Raw genomic sequence first — 22,705 nt, forward strand, 5'->3', positions numbered from 1 at the left:
AAGGTCGACTCACTGGAGAAATGCCAATGTTCAGTAGCCTACCTACCTGCCTTGGTGATATGAATGCCGCTGTTCAGTATTTTGTTTCTGTCGACAAGCTTTTGTGCTAAACTCTTTTATATTAGTATTGGCTTCTGTGAGTTGAAATGTACGGTTGTTTCGACATTTGCAGCTTAAATGGGATCTTCTAGTTATTTATGACTCTTCTGTAGCCCTATTGATGATGTGGCTTCCACCATCACGCTTAAGCCCTCAGAGTTGTTTTTCACTATGCAGCAATGCAATTCTTCTGCACTGCCGGCTTCAGCTCTCTTCCACTGTTTTTGGATTCATGCTTTTGCTGGTGCAATATTCCATCTTTTATCATATAGTCACTGAAGTTTTATAAGGCACTAGATATAAATGAAACTTTTGTAAAGGCATAGTATAAAAAGGAAATGTTTGGTCTTGCAGGTCTTTTCATGCCAGTGACATCTTTGCTAAGTAAATTTATAGATAACAGGGTTTTCTGATGGAAATAAACATTTACAAAATGGTAAAAACATATATATATATATATATTTTTTTAAAGCATTACTTCCCTCACCAATGCCCCGCCGCTATAGTTGTGATGCTGCCCAGGTCCCCTCTGATCTCCATTTGTTTGAGGAATCTTTTTTGGGACGTACTTACAGTAATTGCTGAAATACTTTATAAATATGTTTGACATTTTTTGGAGATGTCTGTTAGTTCCAATGTCTCTCTACAGCATATAACACTGTAGATCACCAACTCCTCCTCAGTAGTCTCCTTGGTCTTAAGGACCCTGCTCTCTCCTGGTTTTCTTCCTACCCCTCTCACTGCTCCTTCAGTGCCTCATTTTCCCACTCTATGTTTTCTCCTCTTCCCCTTGCTCTCATGGTTCCTCTTCATCAGTCCTGGGTCCTCTTTCTTCTCTACACAGCTCCAATTGTACAAACTATCAGTAGATTTGGTTTCCAGTACCATCTAAATGTTGATGACACTTAGCTCTATACCTCTTCCCATGATATCATCCCTGCACTTTTAGGCTAGGTTCACACTACGGAATTTCTGCCTGCAATTCCGCTTTGAAATTGCAGGCAGAAATTCCGCTTGCTAAAATGTATAGTATAGTGAATGGGTTTCTGTTCACAAATTCACACTTCGGAATTTGTGAAGCTGAATTTGTGAATGGAAAATCTTCTTGGAAATTTCCACCTGAAGAATGGCGTTGCTCATTCTTCAGGCGGAAATACTTGCGGAACACACTGCAGTCTATTGGAGACTGTAGTGTCCGCACGGTCCTAGTGCTGACTGATTCAGTCGGCGCTGGCCGCACTCGGAATCTCCGGGCGGAAATTTTCTGCCCGAAGATTCCGCAGTGTGAACCTAGCCTTACAAAATACCAGTCCATCCTAAATGCCGCAGACTCCTCTTCCTCTCCAGCTGTTACACCGATGCCTCCCTGTGTCAGTCACTACACTTGTTAGGCCTCGTTCACATTACCATCAGACACCGCTATTTGGAGTTTCGTCGGCAGTCTGACCAGAAGGACGGGAGTTTAGGGGAGAAAAAAATAGTGCAAGCTCTATTTTTTCTCTCTAAAATCCTGTAAAATTACTGGGTCACCGACAAACTCCATGCAAGTGAATGAGGGCCGTTGAGACCCGGCAGTAGCCGTTTGTACATGACCCGTTTCAAACTTAAAAATAAGTTTAAAATAAAAAGAGCCGATTGGACCCTTTAGCCTTACCCATTCAGTGCAGAAAGTACAAAATCCTCGCTCTCACCACGAAGCTCTCCACAGTGCTGCACCTTCCTACATCTCCTTCCATCTCTGTCTACCATCCTACACCTGTTCTTTATTCTGCTAATGATCTAAAATCAAACCTCTCATGTTGCACCAGTTCTCTGGAATACCATTTCCTAAACCTAACATCCACAGTTTTAAACGTGCCTTAAGGGGGTACTCCGCCCCTAGACATCTTATCCCATATCCAAAGGATAAAGGATAAGATGTCTGATAGCGGGGGTCCTGCCGCTGGGAACCCCCACGATCTTTCCTGCAGCACCCGCTTGTCATTAGTGATGAGTCACGATACAGGGGTCGGAGTATCGTGAAGTCACGGCCCCGCCCTCTCTTGACGTCACGCCCTGCCCCCTCAATGCAAGCCTATGGGACACATCTCAAGTAGGCTTAGAACATTCCCTGATAAGTCTTGCCTAATATCACATTTCTCCCTTATGAGACCTCTAGTTTTGGAGACATCAAAAGTGCCATATTCGGCAGCCCCCCTTTCTATGTTTTATGCACTTTAGACATTCAAAATTGAGTTGCTGACCCACCTTTATGTAACCTCACCTATTTATTAAACATGACTGGACTATTGTATCAACAAAGCACTTTCTGCCTTTTTGTCTCAACCCAATTCCTCATAGACTGTAAGTTCTTGGGAGCAGGGCCCTCACTTCTACTGTTTAAATATTTAGTGGGTAATATTGTAATGTCTGATTGCTGTGGAATCGGTTGGTTCTATATAAATATTTATTATTCATTCACCATTATATGACACTGATCTTGCTACATGAGGATCGGTATATGATGATACTGAGTTGCTATGAGCCCTACTTCCTAGATATTGCTGTGCATTTTGTCAATGAAGCCATGGTTAAACCAATAAGTTCATCATTTTTCATTTTCTATTTTATAGGAAAAACCATTAACAAAATCACTGCAAAGAGGAGAGGACCCCCAGTTTGATCAAGTAAGTCACATAAAGGAGAATCTTTATTATAAAAAAAAAACTATGAAGCGGTATTGATATACAAATGTGTCTATAGATTGATATTATGTCTATTTTATCTGGTCTATTAAAACCACCTGCCTTATGTTGTGTGGGTCCGCCTCATATCACTAAAACCGTATTGACTCATTGAATCACGGACTCCACATGACCTTGTATGGTTTCTGTAGTATTTGGCACCAAGATGTTACCAGCCGATCCTTTAAGTCCTGTAAATTGTGAAGAGCAGCTTCTGTGGATCAGACTTATTTTTCTAGGATATCCTACAGATGATTAGATTAAGGTCCAGGGAATCTGAAGCCCAAGTTAGAACCTTAATCTCTTTGTCATATTCCTTAAACCATTCCTGAACAGGTTTTGCAGTGTTGCCAGGGGTGATATCTTGCTAAAGTAGGTCCCTGTCAATAGGGAAGACCTCTGCCATCAAGGACTTGGTCTGCAACGATATTTAGGTGTATGGTAGGTGTCACATTAATATCCACATGCCAGGACCCAAGGTTTCCCAATAGAACATTGCCTGCAGCATCACAAAAGCTCTGCCAGAATACTTCTTCCCATAGTGCATCCAGGTACCTTCTCTCCTCCAGGTAAACAATGTACATGTACCTGGCCATCCACATGTTGTAAAAGAAATTGGGATTTATCAGACCAGACCACCTTCTTCTGGTGCTCCATTGTCCAGAACTGCTGTTTACATGTCCATTTATAGGTGGCCATAGGTCAGTAGCACTAACCTGTGTGCCCTGACACCTTTTTTTTTATCATAGCTAGCATTAACTTTGTTTTTTAGCAATTTGTGCTTCAGTAGTCCTTCTGTGGGATTCAACCAGACCACCCATGACCCTGTTGTCAGAATGTTGGTTCTCTTGGACCACTTTTGGTAGGTACTAACCACTGCATACTAGGCACACCCCACAAGACCTGCAATTTGGTCTGTATAACTTCCTTCCAACACATTAAACTCAAGAACTGACGAGTTCACTTGCTGCCTAATATATCCCAACCCTTGAAGAATGATCTTGCCATAAGATATTGTGGTGGCCCAGTACGGGATGGTGTTACCCCATCCCTTCCCTGCCCTGTCAGGCAGCGTCCCTCCGTGTCCCAAGGGCCCCCTGCAGTGTTTCCCCAATTGTAAATATGTTATGTATTATGCTGTGTATTGTACCTCTAAAAAGTTATACCATGTGATTGTTACCCAGGAGGTACTAGTGACCAGCTGACCCCAAGAGTGACCTATGGGCTCCCTGCTAGTCTCCCCGCTAGTCTCCCCCATATAAGCCCTGGGTGGAGCTAGCTCTCTCTTTTTCCTCTTTTACACCAAGTCTTTGCTGAGGTAAGTCGTGCCTATTGTGTGTGTCCGGAGTATTGGAGGCCTCAAGTCAAGTCCTGCAGCCACAGTCAAGTGCTAAGTTAAACCTGCAGCATTGTCCGTCATCAGTCAAGTCAAGTCAATCTCTGTCAAATTGTCAAGCAACATGGCCTGCACTAAATTGCCTAGTCCTACTACAAGTCCCAGCAAGCCCTTAAGGTCTCTGTCACTGGTCACCTCCTTGGACCCTGGCTGAACTATATAGACTTTACCAAATGTCTACCCCCAGTAAAGCTACCGTTGTCCGTAACTTGGCGTCAGTGTCTTCATTGCCCCCGTGCCTAGCCCAGGATCCAACGGTATACCTTCGGGTGGTTATAGGCTAAACCACGCCCTGGCGTCACGAATACAAGGTGTTAATGCTATCTGCCCCTACGGTAACAACATCTGCCCTGCACCTCACACCCCGCCACACCACGATATTGTTACTCACATCACCTGTCATAGCAAGACTGAGTCTGCATTTGTCTCGGATCTTTGTGTATTTTATTTATTTATTTTTTTGTGTATAATGATGTACAACAATGCAATGTAGTCCCAAATAGTTAAAGAACACTTTCCTCTCTGATAAGGCAATACCAAGGTCGGAATGAGAAAATAACTTTAAGGGGTTGTGCCACCATTAACAACTATCCATTGAATAGTGGATAAGTGTATGCTGCCCCCCCCCCCCCCCCCCCCAAATTTCAAAAATAGGGTCTCGAGTCTCCTGTCTGAATAGAACAGTAGTCATGCATTTGCCCAGTCCCTCTATTCATTGTTTATGGGAGGTAACTGCTAACTATTCATTGCCCTAACATTAACACTTATATGCTGTGGATAGGGAATAAAGGTACGATCATGGGGGACCTGACTGCTGGGACCCCCGTCTATTTCGAGAATGAGGTTCTAAGTCTCTCATCGAGATTGAGCAGCAGTTATGTGTGTGCAGTGCAATGCTGCTACATTCATTGTCTATGGGAGCGGCTGGATATAGTAGAGTGCTGTACTCTACTGCTGGGACCCCCCGTGATTAGTTTATAGCAGGATTACACCTTTTTAGATAATTGGGCTCTTAACAACTACTATAGCTGGTATAGACTCAATTTAGGGAGCATTAGCGTTTGAGGAGCCAAAGCCAGTAGGAAATGAATGCACGTCTCATTTTGTGCATCAAAAATTAATGTCAAAAGTTGTACTGTGCAAACAAGTACCTGGTACAGGTAGTGGCCAAAATCAGGATTTTATGGACAAAAGTCGTGGGACAAATTGCCTTTAACATATAACAAGCATCTGTGTGTCTTTTTTGGCACTTTGTTGTAGTTTTAGCTCAGCTTTAATGAAAGGGTAATTTGTTCTACCGAGTCTGTTAAGTATGTTTATTGCTTCATTGCTGTTCTTGAACAGAACACTTCTCCAGTCTGGTGACTATTTTCAGATACAGCGTCTATGAAGTAAGAAGACCGACCAAGCCAACTATAATAATGTCTCTGTTATTAAAGAGAGGATTTATTTTAGTACAGAATGAATGGTATAGGACTTCTGGCTGATTTTAACACAGCCGTCCGGTTGTGAGCTCAAAAATATATAAGTCACTGCCTACAGTCGATGTATAGAGGTAGTCAGAGGTAGTCCGAGACACTCCTCCTGCCTCATGATTGGTTCAGGCTGCCCCTCTCCTTCTTCTAATTGGCTGCTGGGTATAACACTAGTCTATCATAGGATCACCAGGTGTCATGGAGAGCATGGAGACCTGATATATACTACAGGAAAAGCAAAATTATTATAAAGTACTGAATACTAAACACACAGTGAGAAATCACTGGTGTTATAATAATATAATAAGAATTCAAGTAGAGAAAACAGACATGGTGCACATCCACAATTTGTATAATGATCTAATTGCTTCTCAACATAAATGCAAAAACTAACAGGTTGTTAGTATACATTTTGATCAAAAAGTACAAGCTCACTCGCCACGTCAAGGCCACCTATTTAGAGTGGGTCCCTAACGTCCCTAGCATAAAATGGTGTAGCACTGGGCGGCGACCACCACCGCCGCAACACCAGTGCCCACAGGGGGGAATGACCCACTGTCAGAGCAGCCCCAATGTCCTTCAAACCAGTCCCAGGGCCGCGCCTCCCCACAGACACGGTGCCACGGCAGCAATGGATGCCGCACAGCACCACACCAGTGTGAACAAGGTGTAAAAGCTCACTTACCATGTGCTCCTAGTCGGACTGGAAAGAAAGGGCCCTGAGCAGCTTCCGGCTCATTTATATAGGGTTGGGCTGAGGGGGTGGGACAGAGTGCAGACAAAGTAAAAACAACAAAAAAAGAAGGGAATAGAAGACACAATGTGAATTCAAGTAGAGAAAACAGACATGGTCGCACATCCACAATTTGTATTTTGATCTGATTGCTTCTCAGCATAAATTCAAAAACTAACAGGTTGTTAGTATACATTTTGTTCAAAAAGTACAAGCCCACTCGCCAGTCCCTGGGCCCCACCTCCCCACAGAGACGGCACCATGGCAGCAATGGATGCCGCACAGCACCAATAATAATATAATAATATACTATAAATAATAATAATTATATTACTGTCTCCCTCAGTCCAATAGACAGGGAGCGGAGCAGTAGTGTGCTTTCATGCCTTCCACCCTGTATCCCCATTCTTTTGGTCAGTGATAAATGTTTCTTATGGAACAACCCCTTAAGAATGCTAGAATATTAAAGGGGTACTCCTCTGGAAAACTTTTTTTTTTTTTTAATCAGCTAGTGCCAGAAAGTTAAACAGATTTGTAAATGACTTCCATTTAAAAATCTTAATGCTTCCTGTACTTAGCTGCTGTATGCTACAGAGGAAGTTTTTCTTTTCTTTTGAATTTCCTTTCTGTCTGACCACAGTGCTCTCTGCTGACACCTCTGTCCATTTTAGGAACTGTCCTGAGCAGGAGAGGTTTACTATGGGGATTTGTTCCTACTCTAGACAGTTCCTAAAATGGACAGAGGTGTCAGCAGAGAGCACTGTGGTCAGACAGAAAAGAAGAAAAAAAAAAGAGCTTCCTCTGAAATATACAGCAGCTGATAAGTGCTGGAAGGGTTAAGATTTTTAAATAGAAGTAATTTACAAGTCTGTTCAACTTCCTGGCACCAGTTGATTTAAAAAAAAATGTTTTCCAGTGGAGTACCCCTTTAAAAGAGATCATATAGTTGATCTACTCAAAGGGACATCAGCTTTTGACAGTCACTTTTTTATAAAAAGACGTCCCTACAATAAGCAGGGTGTCCTACTGCTAAATGTGGCCTTACAGTTTCCGTAACTGGGCCAAATAGTATGTTCTGCCTACAGCTATTTCTTCCAACCTCCCCATACACCTGAACGTTCGACATGCCTAACTGTCCATGTGTTCTCTCTTGGGAGGGGTAAGCCACAGCCAGACTGCTCTGGTGCCAGCTTATCTCTCCCAGAACAGAGATGCTGGCACCAGGGTAGGGTGGTTAAAATCCAACCTGCCTGACCCTTCCCTCCTCCATCATCTGGGTAAGAGTTGTAAGGCTGCCATACACTTTAGATAGCGGGCCGGACCCGCCAGGTATGGGTGACTTTAGTGTGGTCAACCCAAATAAATTGAGATTTTACTGACATGAAAAAGCTTAGCATGCCCTGATCCCACAACTTTTTACACGTTCTTGATACGCCCTTCTGTTCCTGAAATATTAGGGTTTATATTTTCTCTGACATTTCAGAGAATAGGTCCTATGGGTGTGAACCTTATTTTAACATTTAATGAAATTATACAGTCAGTGGGTGAAAATGCTGTACATTGAGGGGCGCGATGGGTGTCGGACCCCCACCGATAACATTGATCAGTTATCCTGTCTATAGGCAGTCATTGATAAAGTCCTGGTTTAAAGGGGTTATCCAGGAAAAAAAAACTTTTTTATATATATCAACTGGCTCCAGAAAGTTAAACAGATTTGTAAATTACTTCTATTAAAAAATATTAATCCTTTCAGTACTTATGAGCTTCTGAAGTTTAGGTTGTTCTTTTCTGTCTAAGTGCTCTCTGATGACACCTGTCTTGGGAAACGCCCAGTTTAGAAGAGGTTTGCTATGGGGATTTGCTTCTAAACTGGGCGTTTCCCAAGACAGGTGTCATCAGAGAGGACTTAAACAGAAAAGAACAACCTTAACTTCAGAAGCTCATAAGTACTGAAAGGATTAAGATTTTTTTATAGAAGTAATTTACAAATCTGTTTAACTTTCTGGAGCCAGTTGATATATATAAAAAAAGTTTTTTCCTGGATAACCCCTTTAAGTACTGTGTTTTAAATGAGGTTGGTCTTTATTTTCCTTTTTCCACTTTCCATGTGCTGCAAACCTTTTATTGAAGTAACATTAAATATAGCAACAATTTTGTATAGTGTATGATCTTCTGGGGCTGAAAATACCAAAACTACTGGGGCACATCACAACCAGAAATAGATTCCTCCCACACATTTCCCACTGTTACTAAATCACTCATTCATTCAATGCTGAGTGCTCATGTATACAGGACTATGACAGCGTCACACTGCAACAATGTAACAATGCAATCCATATCAGTGTTCCCCAACCAGAGCGTCTCCAGCTGTTGCAAAACTACAACTCCCAGCATGCCCTGATAGCCAACGGCTGTCCGGGCATGCAGGGAGTTGTGGTTTTGCAACAGCTGGAGGCACCCTGGTTGAGAAACACTGCAGTATATTGAAAGGAACAAGAAATATGCATCCTTTTATACTTAAAAAAAGAACTAAGAGAAGGAATGTCCAGCGCAGGATGAAGTCAAATAACAACTTTATTAACGATCACATGGAGCACACAGAAACACCAACGCGTTTAGGGTCAAACTGGACCCTTAATCATGACATGATACCATGATTAAGGGTCCCATTTGACCCGAAACGCGTTGGTGTTTCTGTGTGCTCCATGTGATCCTTAATAAAGTTCCTGTTTGACTTCATACTGCGCTGGACATTCCTTCTCTTAGTTCTGCCTATTGGACCGGTGGCACAGCCAATTAGTCCGGAAGCGGATGGGAGAGTCAGGCTGAGGTGAGCCGCCAATTTTGCTGCTATTTATGCTTAAAGTGGTACTCCACCCCTAGACATCTTATCCCCTAAGCAAAGCATAGGGGATTAGATGTCTGATCGTGGGGGTCCCGCCACTGGAACTTTGCTCTGTGCCTGATGACTAGCGATGCGGCGCTAATGTCACGGCCACGCCCCCTCCCATAGACTTGCATTGAAGGTGTGTGACCATGACGTCACAAGGGGGGGTGTGGCCGTGACGTCACAAGCTTCTGGTGCCGCTGCAGGGAGATTGCAGGGGACCCCCGCGATCAGACATCTTATCCCCTATCCTTTGGAGAGGGGAAAAGATGTCTAGGGGCGGAGTACCCCTTTAACATATTTACTTTATACAGTTTCTACACTAGCGTGAGTGTATTAGCAATTCAAAGAGAATTTTACTCAAAACCGACAAATGTTAGTAAATAAGAAAATTTGTTAGCTAATTTTAGGCATCGTTTTGGGGTGCATATAGGCTAAAGTTAAAGGGGTACTTCAGGGAAAATGAAGTCATCCCCTATCTACAGGATTAAGGAAAAGTGTCTGATTGTGGGGGGTCTGACCTCTAAAATCCCCCGTGATCTCCTGTTCTGGGCCCATCAACTTACCACTCCTCAGCACGCTTCAGCCCCCACATTTCTGGAGGAGCACACAGCGGCCACAGCGATGTCCCGCCTCAGTCAGGGATTGTCCAGGAAGGTGAGGGTCGGAACGTGCCAAGGATGGATAAGTAGTCGGGCCTCATACAGATCACAGTAGTCCCAGTGGTCAGACATCCAACACCCCCACCCCCCTCTACCCCTCAATATGTTCAGGTCCCCGGAGTACCCCTTTTAAATATTTATGATTTTTATTTTTAAAGGTAAAATGCAGGACAAATGAGTGCTACCACAGTTTTTTTTTTTTTTCAGTTTTTCTCGTTTTTTTTTAACCATTAAATTGACAGGATATTGAAGGAATTGTTAGAATATCCCATATGTCTACTTTTTAATATTAAATTAAAATCATTAGTAAAAAAGGTCATTTTAATTTTTAATCCCATTAGGCAGCTTCAGCTTTGAAACGTGTGTGTATACGTATATATGTGTATATATATGTGTGTGTGTGTGTATATATATATATATATATATATATATATACACATATATATATATATACATACATACATAAATGTATTTGTCTTGTAAAAACACCATGCATGTTTTGGTGGCTTCACTTTTTTATGCATACATTTTTGGCATGTGTTTTTTTTTTTTTTTTTTTTTTTTTTATGCACCAAATCCCCAAAAAATTATGTGATCCCTAGAGCCTGCTGTATTTTGGAGGAAAAAAAACAAACATTTCCCTTCATTCGTATATAAAAAAAAAAAAAATTGTTCATGTTTTTATTGGGAAAAAAAGGGATCGAAATAAGAGAATTAAAAAAATGATTCATTCTATTTAATGTGACCGTCAAGTCATATTAATGTAAGATCTTATACCAGAGAAAGTTCTAATACTTCACATGGTTGAAAGATCATTTTGTAGACAAGTATGGGAAAAGGAAACGTTTTTATAGCAATTGACATAAATTGCTTCCCACCTTTTGCCCTGTCCTCGGATATTTTGCTTGTTCCCCTTTCCAGTGGGTATTTTTAGCTCTCTGGTTTAGTTCCATGTGATCCACCCAGGGTTTTATTACATCATGTCCTTATAACTATAAGCAGCTTTTATACAAAGGTATTTTCTGGGTGGATGTCCGAGCCACTTATAACAGAAGGGAAGGAAAATCTGCCGTCGGTGTTTCATCACCGGTGACGTCATTCTTTCATCTGAGACATGACGGGAACACTGGGTAGATAATACCGGCCCCAACACAAAAAAAAGATAAAGTAGACGGCGCGGACAGCCTGAGGCTTAGCCAGACGCTTGTACTTCTACTTAAGGAAAGGCTGAGATGAAGACATTTGGCAGCCTATTTTAAGCCAAGTTACTAATGTCAGTGTGCACAGGGCTTAATGAGGTCAGAAAAGGAAGAACTGGTTATCTGTATAATACGCCAGTCCTTGTAGACGGCCTTTCTTTTTTATCTACGCTCAATTTTACATTTAGATTCTAAATGGAAATTGGATTTTTTTGTAAGACACAATGGAAATTCATTGAGAATCGTTGGCTTTTATCTTAAGGAATGGTTCAGTCGTTTTTATTAAAGCCTTTTGAGAACTCTTGTGTAGCAGACTACGGGGCACAACACTTCAAAAGTTTTTACAGACACCAAAGCCTGGATAAGGTTCAAGAGATATTCCAGCCAAATACATATGTTCTCCAACCAGTTAAGGAGGACTTGACTTGGGGGTGTATTTTGTCTCTGCACATAGACACACAGGCAATAGCTGAAGGTCAAGTATAGAAAGCAGCTCACCTGCACTGCTGCAGCTTGTAATATGTGTTTCGGATACCACGCTCCTCCTGGAACGGGCGATGCCATATCGGCAAACAACTGTCCCACTCGAGATGGTGCTCAGTCAGATGAATGACAGAACTTGAACATGAAAGAACGGAGGGACAAGATGGCACTTACCATACAGTAGGCTACTTTATTCTTCAGTTGTGAACATACATTGACAGGTCAGAGAGTCAGTCAGACAGCGGGAGACGCATCGGGACAACCGTTTCGTGCATAATGACCCACTTCCTCTAGCCAACGCGATCTCCCTGCTGCAACTGGCATTCGTTTAGAGCGTGGGGTGCAGTGCTGGAGGCTCATGGCATCATACCCGCTCGTGACTTCACGGCCACACCCCCTCAATGCAAGTCTATGGGAGGGGTCGTTACTTCCCCTCTCCTAGACTTGCATTGAGGGGGGGTGGCTGTGATGTCATGAGCAGGGTGTGGCCGTAATGTCACGAGCCTCCGCCCCGCATCACGAGTCATCCGGCAGGGTGCAAAGTACGCTCCTTGCACTGGATGTCTGGGGAGCCGTAGTCGAGAACGCGGGGGTCCCCAGTGGTGGGACCCCTGCGATCAGACAGGGGTCCCACCACCCCTGTCTGATCCCCTTCGGATAGGGGATAAGATTTCTAGGGGCGGAGTACCACTTTAAAGGCTATATATAATGACCTGTTGTCTGCTTATGTAGCACAAGTAATTCAGACACCAAGCAGTTAAACCAAGTTTGTTGTCCTGGTATATGCATACAAGGTGCCAAGTGAAATATTAAAGACCCTCCCGTATAAAGAACATTTCATGGTACATGAGCGAGCAGCAGCCTGGACCTGATGCTGTATGCCTGAGTTTATGATGGAAGAATATGATCATTTATTGCAACAAGGGCATATTTATACAAGAGCGCCCTCCCTTCCACCACCAGCACAGAGCCGGGATTCATCTCCTCATTGGGTTTACTTCCAATAAATGAATGGGTTGAGCAACCAGCTTGCTGGCTAGACTTCCCTCCCTTCCTGTTCCATAAGAGTCAGGTTTTCATTGAAATCCCACCCTTCCTTCCTGCAGGGAATTAAAAGAGAATGAGATGCATATGTGCCTATAGAATTATTTACTTGCTGACCTTTATCCCATACGCCTAGGATTGCTTGTGTATGACTCCTGTACTGTGAATCCTCAGGATTTTGTGAATGAAATCATTATTAAGACTTTTAGAACTTCTTTTTCTGGCTATGAGATGTGGGTTACACCTAGACCGTCAGCAGTCTGCTCTTATATCTTATACACTTACTGCCTTCTGCCATGTGGCTTTGTGTGTATATTATTCTACAGGATGCTTCTATTATTATTATTATTATTATTATTATTATTATTATTAATAATAATAATAATAATAATAATAATAATAGTAGTACAAAAGATAATAATCGTAATAACAATTATTTATATTATTATTAATAATAATGACAATCATAATACTAATCATCATAATAATACTTTATTTTTTTATTATCTATTTTTATTTTCAAATTATAATTATTATTTATAGTGTCCTTAGTTCCTGGCATATGTGACACATTCTCATCACTTATTCTAGACTAGTGGCTGTAGGGATATGTTCACACCTACTGTATTTGCTGCTGTGTTCAGTTGTTTCTTTATACAGTGGTCCCTCAAGTTACAATAGTAATTGGTTCCAGGACGACCATTGTATGTTGGAACCATTGTATGTTGAGACCATAACTCTATGGAAACCTGGTAATTGGTTCTGAAGACCCAAAATGTCATCCAAAAGTAGGAAAAAGTGAGGATTAAACAAAAATAAGAGAGATCTGCTGGGAGCTGTAAATCACTGTCTAATTCAGTGTTTTCCAACCAGGGTGCCTCCAGCTGTTGCAAAACTACAACTCCCAGCATGCCCGGACAGCCTTTGGCTGTCCGGGCATGCTAAGAGTTGTAGTTTTGCAACAGCTGGAGGCACCCTCGTTGGGAAACACTGGTCTATGTAGAGGACAAGAGCTTCTTCAGGGTCCTGTACAGTACACGCGATGTCCTAAAAAATGTTTTATATTAAAATTATATGCAGCTGCTGAATCTCCATTTTCTGAAACCTCCGGGTTTCCGGGACTGGGGACGTGATGTCACGCCACGCCCCCTCCATTCATGTCTATGGGAGGGGGCGGTTTCAGAGGTTTCCGAAACTGGAGATTCAGCAGCAGCATATAATCTTGAATTATTGTTCAAAGCTGATGAAATGCTTGAGACCTACATCTGATATTAGGAATACAATTAAAGGAGTACTCCAGTGCAGTAAAACTTAGCCTCTATCCAAAGGATAGGGAATACGTTTTAGATCGCGGGTGTCTGACGGGCGGCAGCCAACACGCCCCCTCCTTGTATCTCTATGGGAGAGCCGGATAACTGAACGCTGTATCTCCAGCTCCCCCATAGAAATATGAAGGGGGCGAGTCGGATGGGAATACATTTTAAATTGCGTGAGGTCCCAGCAGTTGGACCCCCTATGATCTAAAATGTTTTCCCCCATTTATGTCCTTATATATAAATGTTGTATTATAGGGGGTATAGATTAACTAACTACTTAAAGGGGTTATCCAGGAAAAAAACTTTATATATATATATATATATATATATCAACTGGCTCCAGAAAGTTAAACAGATTTGTAAATTACTTCTATTAAAAAATCTTAATCCTTTCAGTACTTATGAGCTTCTGAAGTTAAGATTGTTCTTTTCTGTCTAAGTGCTCTCTGATGACATGTGTCTCGGGAACCGCCCAGTTTAGAAGCAAATCCCCATAGCAAACCTCTTCTAAACTGGGCGGTTCCCGAGACACGTGTCATCATAGAGCACTTAGACAGAAAAGAACAACCTTAACTTCAGAAGCTCATAAGTACTGAAAGGATTAAGATGTTTTTATAGAAGTAATTTACAAATCTGTTTAACTTCTGGAGCCAGTTTTTTCCTGGATAACCCCTTTAACTAAAGACTGTGATTATTAATGATTATTAACCTATAGATTGTGCATTTTGTATGTAAGTGTTAAATAAACTAATAACAAAAAGATATTGAATCATAAAACGTATTCCCCATATTTTAGATACCTTTTACTGCATTGGAGTACTCCTTTAATGGTGGAATTTTTTATTTATTTTTTTATTTAACTGGTGCCAGAAAGTTAAACAGATTTGAAAATTACTTCTATTTAAAAATCTTAATCCTTCCAGTACTTATCAGCTGCTGTATACTCCACAGGGAGTTATTTTCTTGTTGAATTTATTTTCTGTCCAACTAGTTGATTTAAAAAAAAAAAAAATTCCACTGGACCTTTAAGATTCAACATTAAGAAAACAGTGGCCCTCATTTACTATAGCAAACCCGACATGTTTTGTCGGGTAGTGCACCAGATTCTGAAAAAACCCCAACTAACTCTCCATCTTGCTAAGAAAATCCCAAAAAGGGGCTTGGCCATCTGGGAAAGGGGCGTGGTCGCCAAAAATGTTTACTAAGGTTTCCACATAAAATGTGGTGGATTTGAGGTGAGGAAAACCAGACAGATGAGAGCATGTGTAAAAAAAAAAAAAAAGCAAAGTGTAGGAAAAGTGGAAAATGTAGGGAAGCCTTAGTAAATACAGTGGAAAATAAATTGTAGGGAATTAAAACCCACAAAGAAAACTACACAACACTCTTAGTAAATAAGGGCCAGTGTCTGGCTCGGCTGTTCCTCTAAGGGCTCAGTCACACTACGCAATTTCATAGTGGAATTCGTAAACTCTGTTGCAGCAGCCTCCCATTGGATTCATTGGGATTCTGCTGCACCGCTTACACTTCTGAATTTCCTCAACAGAGAATGCAGCTGCAGAAACTCTTATGCCAAACTCCACCGAAATAATGTTTATTCTTTCGGTGGACCCCCATTCATCAAAGAGTTCCTTAGTTGGGATATACCTATAGGTGTATAGTGCATATTTCTCTTTTGGCAAGCGTCTGACTTCTTGATCATCCAGTATAAGCGGTTTCCTTTGCAGATCCGCCACCATCTTCAGGTTGGTTGAATTGTTTGTTTTAATCCGTTTTTTTTCTCTTGCCAGGTTATAAGCTCAATGAGCTCATTGTCCGACTATTGCTTACCCTCCATACTACGCACCTTGTTCGACTGGTACAAACGTCAGAATGGGATTGAGGACGAGTCACATGAGTACAGGCCGAGGACAAACACCAAATCCAAAGGGTAATGCTGCCAATAATAACAGATGTGGATGAAAACATAAAAGACATAATTGTCTGTATATCTACATGAGATCTTAAGTTTGTCTGATATCTGTCATAAGTTGGCCTGTACTGAATATACAGATGCCTGCAGGAATCGTCTTACCACCTGTCACCTGTGTAATGGAGGCATCAATTTCAAGGGAGGGCCATCCTTATATTGTGGCCTTCAAGGGGTTCTCCACCATAAGGTGATTTTAGTACGTACCTGGCAGACAGTAATTGACATGCTTAGGAAGGATCTGTGCTTGTCTTGGGGCTAAATGGCTATGTTGTGAGATTACCATAATACTGTGGCTAGCTTTTTGTGAACTAGTATTTCCTGTTTGACTTTTCTTTTTTTGACTACAAATCCCACAATTCCATCTTCCTCCCTCCCACACATTAGCCACCCCACCCATTGAAACATAAATGAGCTGCATCCATTCAAATCAGTGTGGTTTTCAGTCAGGGTGCCTACAGCTGTTGCATTAGTTGCAGATTGATCTCTATCCCACCAAGCGATCGCTCCACCCATTGAAGCAGACAGGCTCCCTGTCATCAGATGACTAGTGAGTCAGGTCTCGGCCGCATTGCAAGCTGGGAAAAATCTGAGACAACAGTCATTTTGTATGCTGATAAAAATAAATATTCGAGTGAAAATCACAGAAGAATTGTGAGAAAACAGTCACACACAGATACAGACACTATATTATGAACTACACTAACTTAACAGTCCCTTTAGCATAGTCAAATAAAAAAAAATCCTGGAATACCTCTTTAATGATCTTCAAGGCACACGCAACGACAGAGCAGCCGGCTTTGCGCAATAGAGGCGGGATCCGGCATGGAGACAGGGATTCTGTCTGGTCCTGCCTCCATTGTGCAAAGCCGGTGAATAACATAGTAATTCCAAACAATAACAGCTCTATGTCCCGAATTGTGGATCTGGGTAAATTATACATCATTTTAATCCGGTTCACCCACACTAGAGCGGGTAAACCGGCTGTCAGTTTCCCTTTAAAGACGATCTGTGGCCTCTCCTTACTAGACTGTTTTTTGCATCTTTACTCCTCATGAATTAACAATTCTGGAGAATCATTTCTTATACATTTGTAGTAAGAATAACAGAGGAACAGCAAAAAACAGAGCTATGACTACATAGCCAACTGGGTGTTACCAGCTGGGGGATGTCCCTACACTGTCTGAGACTATCCAATCAAAGCTGATAGTGCCAGATGATGTAGAGACACGCCCTGTGGGCATGTCTCTACATCATCTGGCACTATCAGCTCTGATTGGATAGTCTCAGACAGTGTAGGCACATCCCCCAGCTGGTAACACCCAGTTGGCTATTTAGTCATGCATTTCTAGTAAGAATAACAGAGGAACCGCACAACACACAGCTATAAGAAAAGATTATTCACAATTGTTATTTCCTGGAGAATACAAGGATTTACAAACACAGATAGATCCGGAGAAGCCACCGGTCACCACTAATATAGGCAGGAACCAGCATTATGTTAAACCAATCAAAAACAGCCTTTGGTAGATGAGAGAAAGTCAAGTGTCTGACCAAGATGACTACCTCATTTAGATTTTTGCTATAGTCTCTCCTCTTCTTTATACATGATCCTAGTTGTTATGTGTTAGGGTTGTATTACATGGGCGATTATCAGGGACGAGCAGACAATTTTCTACTGTGTAATAGGCCCGGCGCATCCATCTTGTCTAAAATACATTGTTCATTAGCCGCACTTCTTTCTGTGTAAGGCTGTGTTCAGATGGGGCCTATAATGAGCTGTACCTCCGCGAATTACCGCAGCATTTAATTGCTATTTTCCAAAACTGCTGTAAGAATTTTGACGTTTTTCCATGAATAGCGCAATTTTTCAGTGATTATGCAAAACATGGTAAAAATGCACAATTTTTACTGCGATATCGGAAAATAGTGTTTAAATTGTATTGGAAATTATCAGCGGTAACACTAATTATGTGTAAACCTAAGGCCCTAAAAATGCATGTGCAGCCTACATGGTTGGAAGTAAAGGCCATGAAAATAACCCAGTGATCATTCATGTGGCCCTCCTTGCCCAGTAGTTGAGACATTCATCAGGCTTCTTAAAGGGGTACTCAACTGGTGCCAGAAAGTTAAACAGATTTGTAAATTACTTCTATTAAAAAATCTTAATCCTTCCTGTACTTATTAGCTGCTGAATACTACAGTGGAAATTCTTTTCCGTTTGATACACAGAGCTGTCTGCTGAATCATGAGCACAGTGCTCTCTGCTGACATCTCTGTCCATTTTTAGGAACTGTCCAGGGTAAAAGGAAATCCCCATAGCAAACATATGCTGTTCTGGACAGTTCATAAAATGGACAGAAATGTCAGCAGAGAGCACTGTGCTCGTGATGTCAGCAGACAGTTCTGTGTTTCAAAAAGAAAAGAATTTCCGCTGTAGTATTCAGCAGCTAATAAGTACAGGAAGGATTAAGATTTTTTTATAGAAATAATTTACAAATCTGTTTAACTTTCTGGCGCCAGTTGATTTAAAAAAAAAAGTTTTTCACCGGAGTACCCCTTTAACCCCTTAAGGACAATGGACGTACTCCTACGCCCCCGTTTCCGAGTCCTTAAGGACCGAGGACGTAGGAGTACGTCCTGTCCTTTCCCGGCCCCCCGCCGCTAGCCGGAGGGGAGCCGGTGCCCGATGCCTGCTGAAATCGTTCAGCAGGCATCGCGGCATATCGCCCAGGGGGGTCATTATGTCCCCCCCATTTCGGCGATGGCCGCAGATCGCTGGACAATTCAGTCCAGCGATCTGCGGCGATTCCGGGTCAATCGGGTCTCCAGTGACCCGGTGACCTGGAATTACTGGCTGATCGGGGCCGTCAGAGACGGCCCCGAACAGCCAGAGCCTGCAGGGGTGAGGTGGCACTGGTGCCACCTCACGATCGCCCTGATTCGTCGGCCGGATTACCGGCCGACCAATCAGGGCGCCTGCTGCGGGTGTCACTCCCGCACCCACTCCACCCCTCTTCCGGAGGACGTGAGCGGGTGCGGGACGTGCACCCCTGGTGCTGGGGACCCCGATCCCCGGCGTTGATGTTGGGATCGGGGCCCCAGGAGCGACGGCGGCGGCGGCGGCGGGACTGACCTGTGCGGCGATCAAGCAGCAGCAGGAGGTGAGTGACAGCCTCCTGCTGTTGCTTAGCAACAGCTCCCAGCATGCAAAAAGGGCATGCTGGGAGCTGTAGTTATGCAACAGGAGGAGGCAGACCACCACAACTCCCAGCATGCACTTATGGGCATGCTGGGACTTATGGTTTTGCAACAGCTGGAGGCACATTCTTTCTATGGAAAAGTGTACCTTCAGCTGTTGTATAACTACAACTCCCAGCTTGCACAAACAGCTAAAGTGCATGCTGGTAGTTGTAGTGGTGCATCTGTTGGTTGCATAACTACAACTCCCAGCATGCCCGTTGGCTGTCGGTGACTGCTGGGAGTTGTAGTTTTGCAACAGCTGAAGGCACACTGAGTTAAGTAGCAAACCAGTGTGTCTCCAGCTGTTGCATAACTACAATCCCCAGCATCCCCAGCCAAAGTAGTATGCCTCCCGCTGTTGCATAACTACAACACCAAGCATGCCCTTCCGCTGTCCGTACATGCTGGGGGTTGTAGCTTTTGCAACAGCTGAAGGCACACTGGTTGCAAAACACTGAGTTTGTTGCCAAACTCGGTGTTTCACAACCTGTGTGTCTCCAGCTGTTGCAAAGCTACAACTCCCAGCATGCACTGATAGACCGTACATGCTGGGAGTTGTAGTTTTGCAACCGCTGGATGTCCCCCCCCCCCCCCCCCCCCCCAATGTGAATGTACAGGGTACACTCACATGGGCGGAGGATTACAGTAAGTATCCGGCTGCAAGTTTGAGCTGCAGCAAATTTTCTGCTGCAGCTCAAGCTGCCAGCGAGAAACTACTGTGAACCCCCCGCCCGTGTGACTGTACCCTAAAAACACTACACTACACTAACACACAATAAAATAAAAAGTAAAAAAACACTACATATACACATACCCCTACAATAAAAATGAAAAACGTCTGGTAAGCCACCGTTTCCAAAACGGAGCCTCCAGCTGTTGCAAAACTACAACTCCCAGCATGCACTTATAGACCCTACATGCTGGGAGTTGTAGTTTTGCAACAGCTGGATGTCCCCCCCCCCCCCCCCCCCAATGTGAACGTACAGGGTACACTCACATGGGCGGAGGATTACAGTAAGTATCCGGCTGCAAGTTTGAGCTGAGGCAAATTTTCTGCCGCTGCTCAAACTGCCAGCGAGAAACTACTGTGAACCCCCCGCCCGTGCGACTGTACCCTAAAAACACTACACTACACTAACACACAATAAAATAAAAAGTAAAAAACACTACATATACACATACCCCTACACAGCCCCCCTCCCCTCCCCAATAAAAATGAAAAACGTCTGGTACGCCACTGTTTCCAAAACGGAGCCTCCAGCTGTTTCAAAACAACTACTCCCAGTATTACCAGACAGCCACTGACTGTCCAGGCATGCTGGGACTTTTACAACAGCTGGAGGCACCCTATTTGGGAATCACTGGCGTAGAATACCCCTATGTCCACCCCTATGCAAGTCCCTAATTCAGGCCTCAAATGCGCATGGCGCTCTCACTTTGGAGCCCTGTCGTATTTCAAGGCAACAGTTTAGGGTCACATATGGGGTATCGCCATACTCGGGAGAAATTGTGTTACAAATTATGGGGGGAATTTTCTGCTATTACCCTTTTTAAAAATCAAAAATTTTTGGGAAACCAACATTTTAGGTAAAAATTATTTTTTTTTTTTTTACATATGCAAAAGTTGTGAATCACCTGTGGGGTATTAAGGTTCACATTACCCCTTGTTACGTTCCCCGAGGGGTCTAGTTTCCAAAATGGTATGCCATGTGGTTTTTTTTTTTGCTGTCCTGGCACCATAGGGGCTTCCTAAATGCGGCATGCCCCCAGAGCAAAATTTGCTTTCAAAAAGCCAAATGTGACTCCTTCTCTTCTGAGACCTGTAGTGCGCCAGCAGAGCACTTCTCACCCCCATATGGGGTGTTTTCTGAATCGGGAGAAATTGGGCTTCAAATTTTGGGGGTTATTTTCTGCTATTATCCTTTTTAAAAATGTAACATTTTTGGGAAACCAAGCATTTTAGGTAAAACATTATTTTTTTTTTTTACATATGCAAAAGTCGTGAATCACCTGTGGGGTATTAAGGTTCACTTTACCCCTTGTTACGTTCCCTGAGGGGTCTAGTTTCCAAAATAGTATGCCATGTGTTTTTTTTTTGCTGTCCTGGCACCATAGGGGCTTCCTAAAGGTGACATGCCCCCCAAAAACCATTTGTCGCTCCTTCCCTTCTGAGCCCTCTACTGCGCCCGCCGAACAATTAACATAGACATATGAGGTATGTCCTTACTCGAGAGAAATTAGGTTTCAAATACAAGTAAAAATTTTCTCCTTTCTACCAATTGCAAAAATTCAAAAATTGGGTCTACAAGAACATGCGAGTGTAAAAAATGAAGATTGTGAATTTTCTCCTTCATTTTTCTGCTATTCCTGTGAAACACCTAAAGGGTTAATACACTTATTGAATGTCATTTTGAATACTTTGGGGGTGTAGTTTTTATAATGGGGTCATTTATGGGGTATTTCTAATATGAAGACCCTTCAAATCCACTTCAAACCTGAACTGGTCCATGAAAAATAGCGAGTTTGAAAATTTTGTGAAAAATTTCCAAATTGCTGCTGAACTTTGAAGCCCTCTGGTGTCTTCCAAAAGTAAAAACTCATAAATTTTATGATGCAAACATAAAGTAGACATATTGTATATGTGAACCCAAAAATGTTTTATTTTGAATATCCATTTTCCTTACAAGCAGAGAGCTTCAAAGTTAGAAAAATGCAAAATTTTCATTTTTTTCATCAAATTTGGGGATTTTTCACCAAGAAAGGATGCAAGTTACCATAAAATTTTACCACTAAGTTAAAGTAGAATATGTCACGAAAAAACAATCTCGGATTCAGAATGATAACTAAAAGCATTCCAGAGTTATAAATGTTTAAAGTGACAGTGGTCAGAATTGCAAAAAACGCTCTGGTCCTTAAGGTGTAAAATGGCCTGGTCCTTAAGGGGTTAAATGGGTACTCCGCCCCTAGACATCTTATCCCCTATCCAAAGGTTAGGGGATAAGATGTCTGATCACGGGGGTCCTGATGCTGGGGACCCCCGCAATCTCCCTGCTGCACCCGGCGTTTGTTTAGAGCTTCGGGTGCAGCCCGGGAGCGCCGAAGGCTCGTAAAATCACGGTCGCACCCCGCTCGTGACGTCACGGCCATGCCCCATCAATGCAAATCTGTGGGAGGGGCTGTGACATAACAAGCGAGGCGCAACCGTGATGTCATGAGCCTCCGCCCCGCATCGCCAGTCATCCGGCACGGAGCTGAGTTCGCCCCGTGCAACGGATGTCTGGTTTGCTGCAGCCGACATCGCAGGGGTCCCCAGCGGTGGGACACCCCCGATCAGACATCTTATCCCCTATCCTTTGGATATGGGATAAGATGTCTTGGGGAGGAGTACCCCAATCTACTTTATCGGCACAAGCATCAGGCAGCCGTCTGCCCGTGTAGTACTACCCACACCATATGACATTCGCATTATCAGTAGTTTT

At 42.9% G+C, this 22,705-nt stretch overlaps 1 protein-coding gene across 7 annotated transcripts in view; it reads left to right on the top strand.

The window, feature by feature from the left end:
- FRY (FRY microtubule binding protein) overlaps positions 1-22,705 on the top strand; it is a 526,666-nt gene that overhangs the window by 317,040 nt on the left and 186,921 nt on the right. For all 7 annotated transcript variants that reach the window (XM_056561876.1, XM_056561877.1, XM_056561878.1 and 4 more), the window contains 2 exons: positions 2,712-2,765; positions 15,805-15,944. In XM_056561876.1, the coding sequence (XP_056417851.1) occupies positions 2,712-2,765; positions 15,805-15,944 (194 nt within the window). The remainder of the gene's footprint in view (positions 1-2,711; positions 2,766-15,804; positions 15,945-22,705) is intronic.

Source organism: Hyla sarda, chromosome 2, assembly GCF_029499605.1.
Source record: "Hyla sarda isolate aHylSar1 chromosome 2, aHylSar1.hap1, whole genome shotgun sequence".
NCBI lineage: Eukaryota > Metazoa > Chordata > Amphibia > Anura > Hylidae > Hyla > Hyla sarda.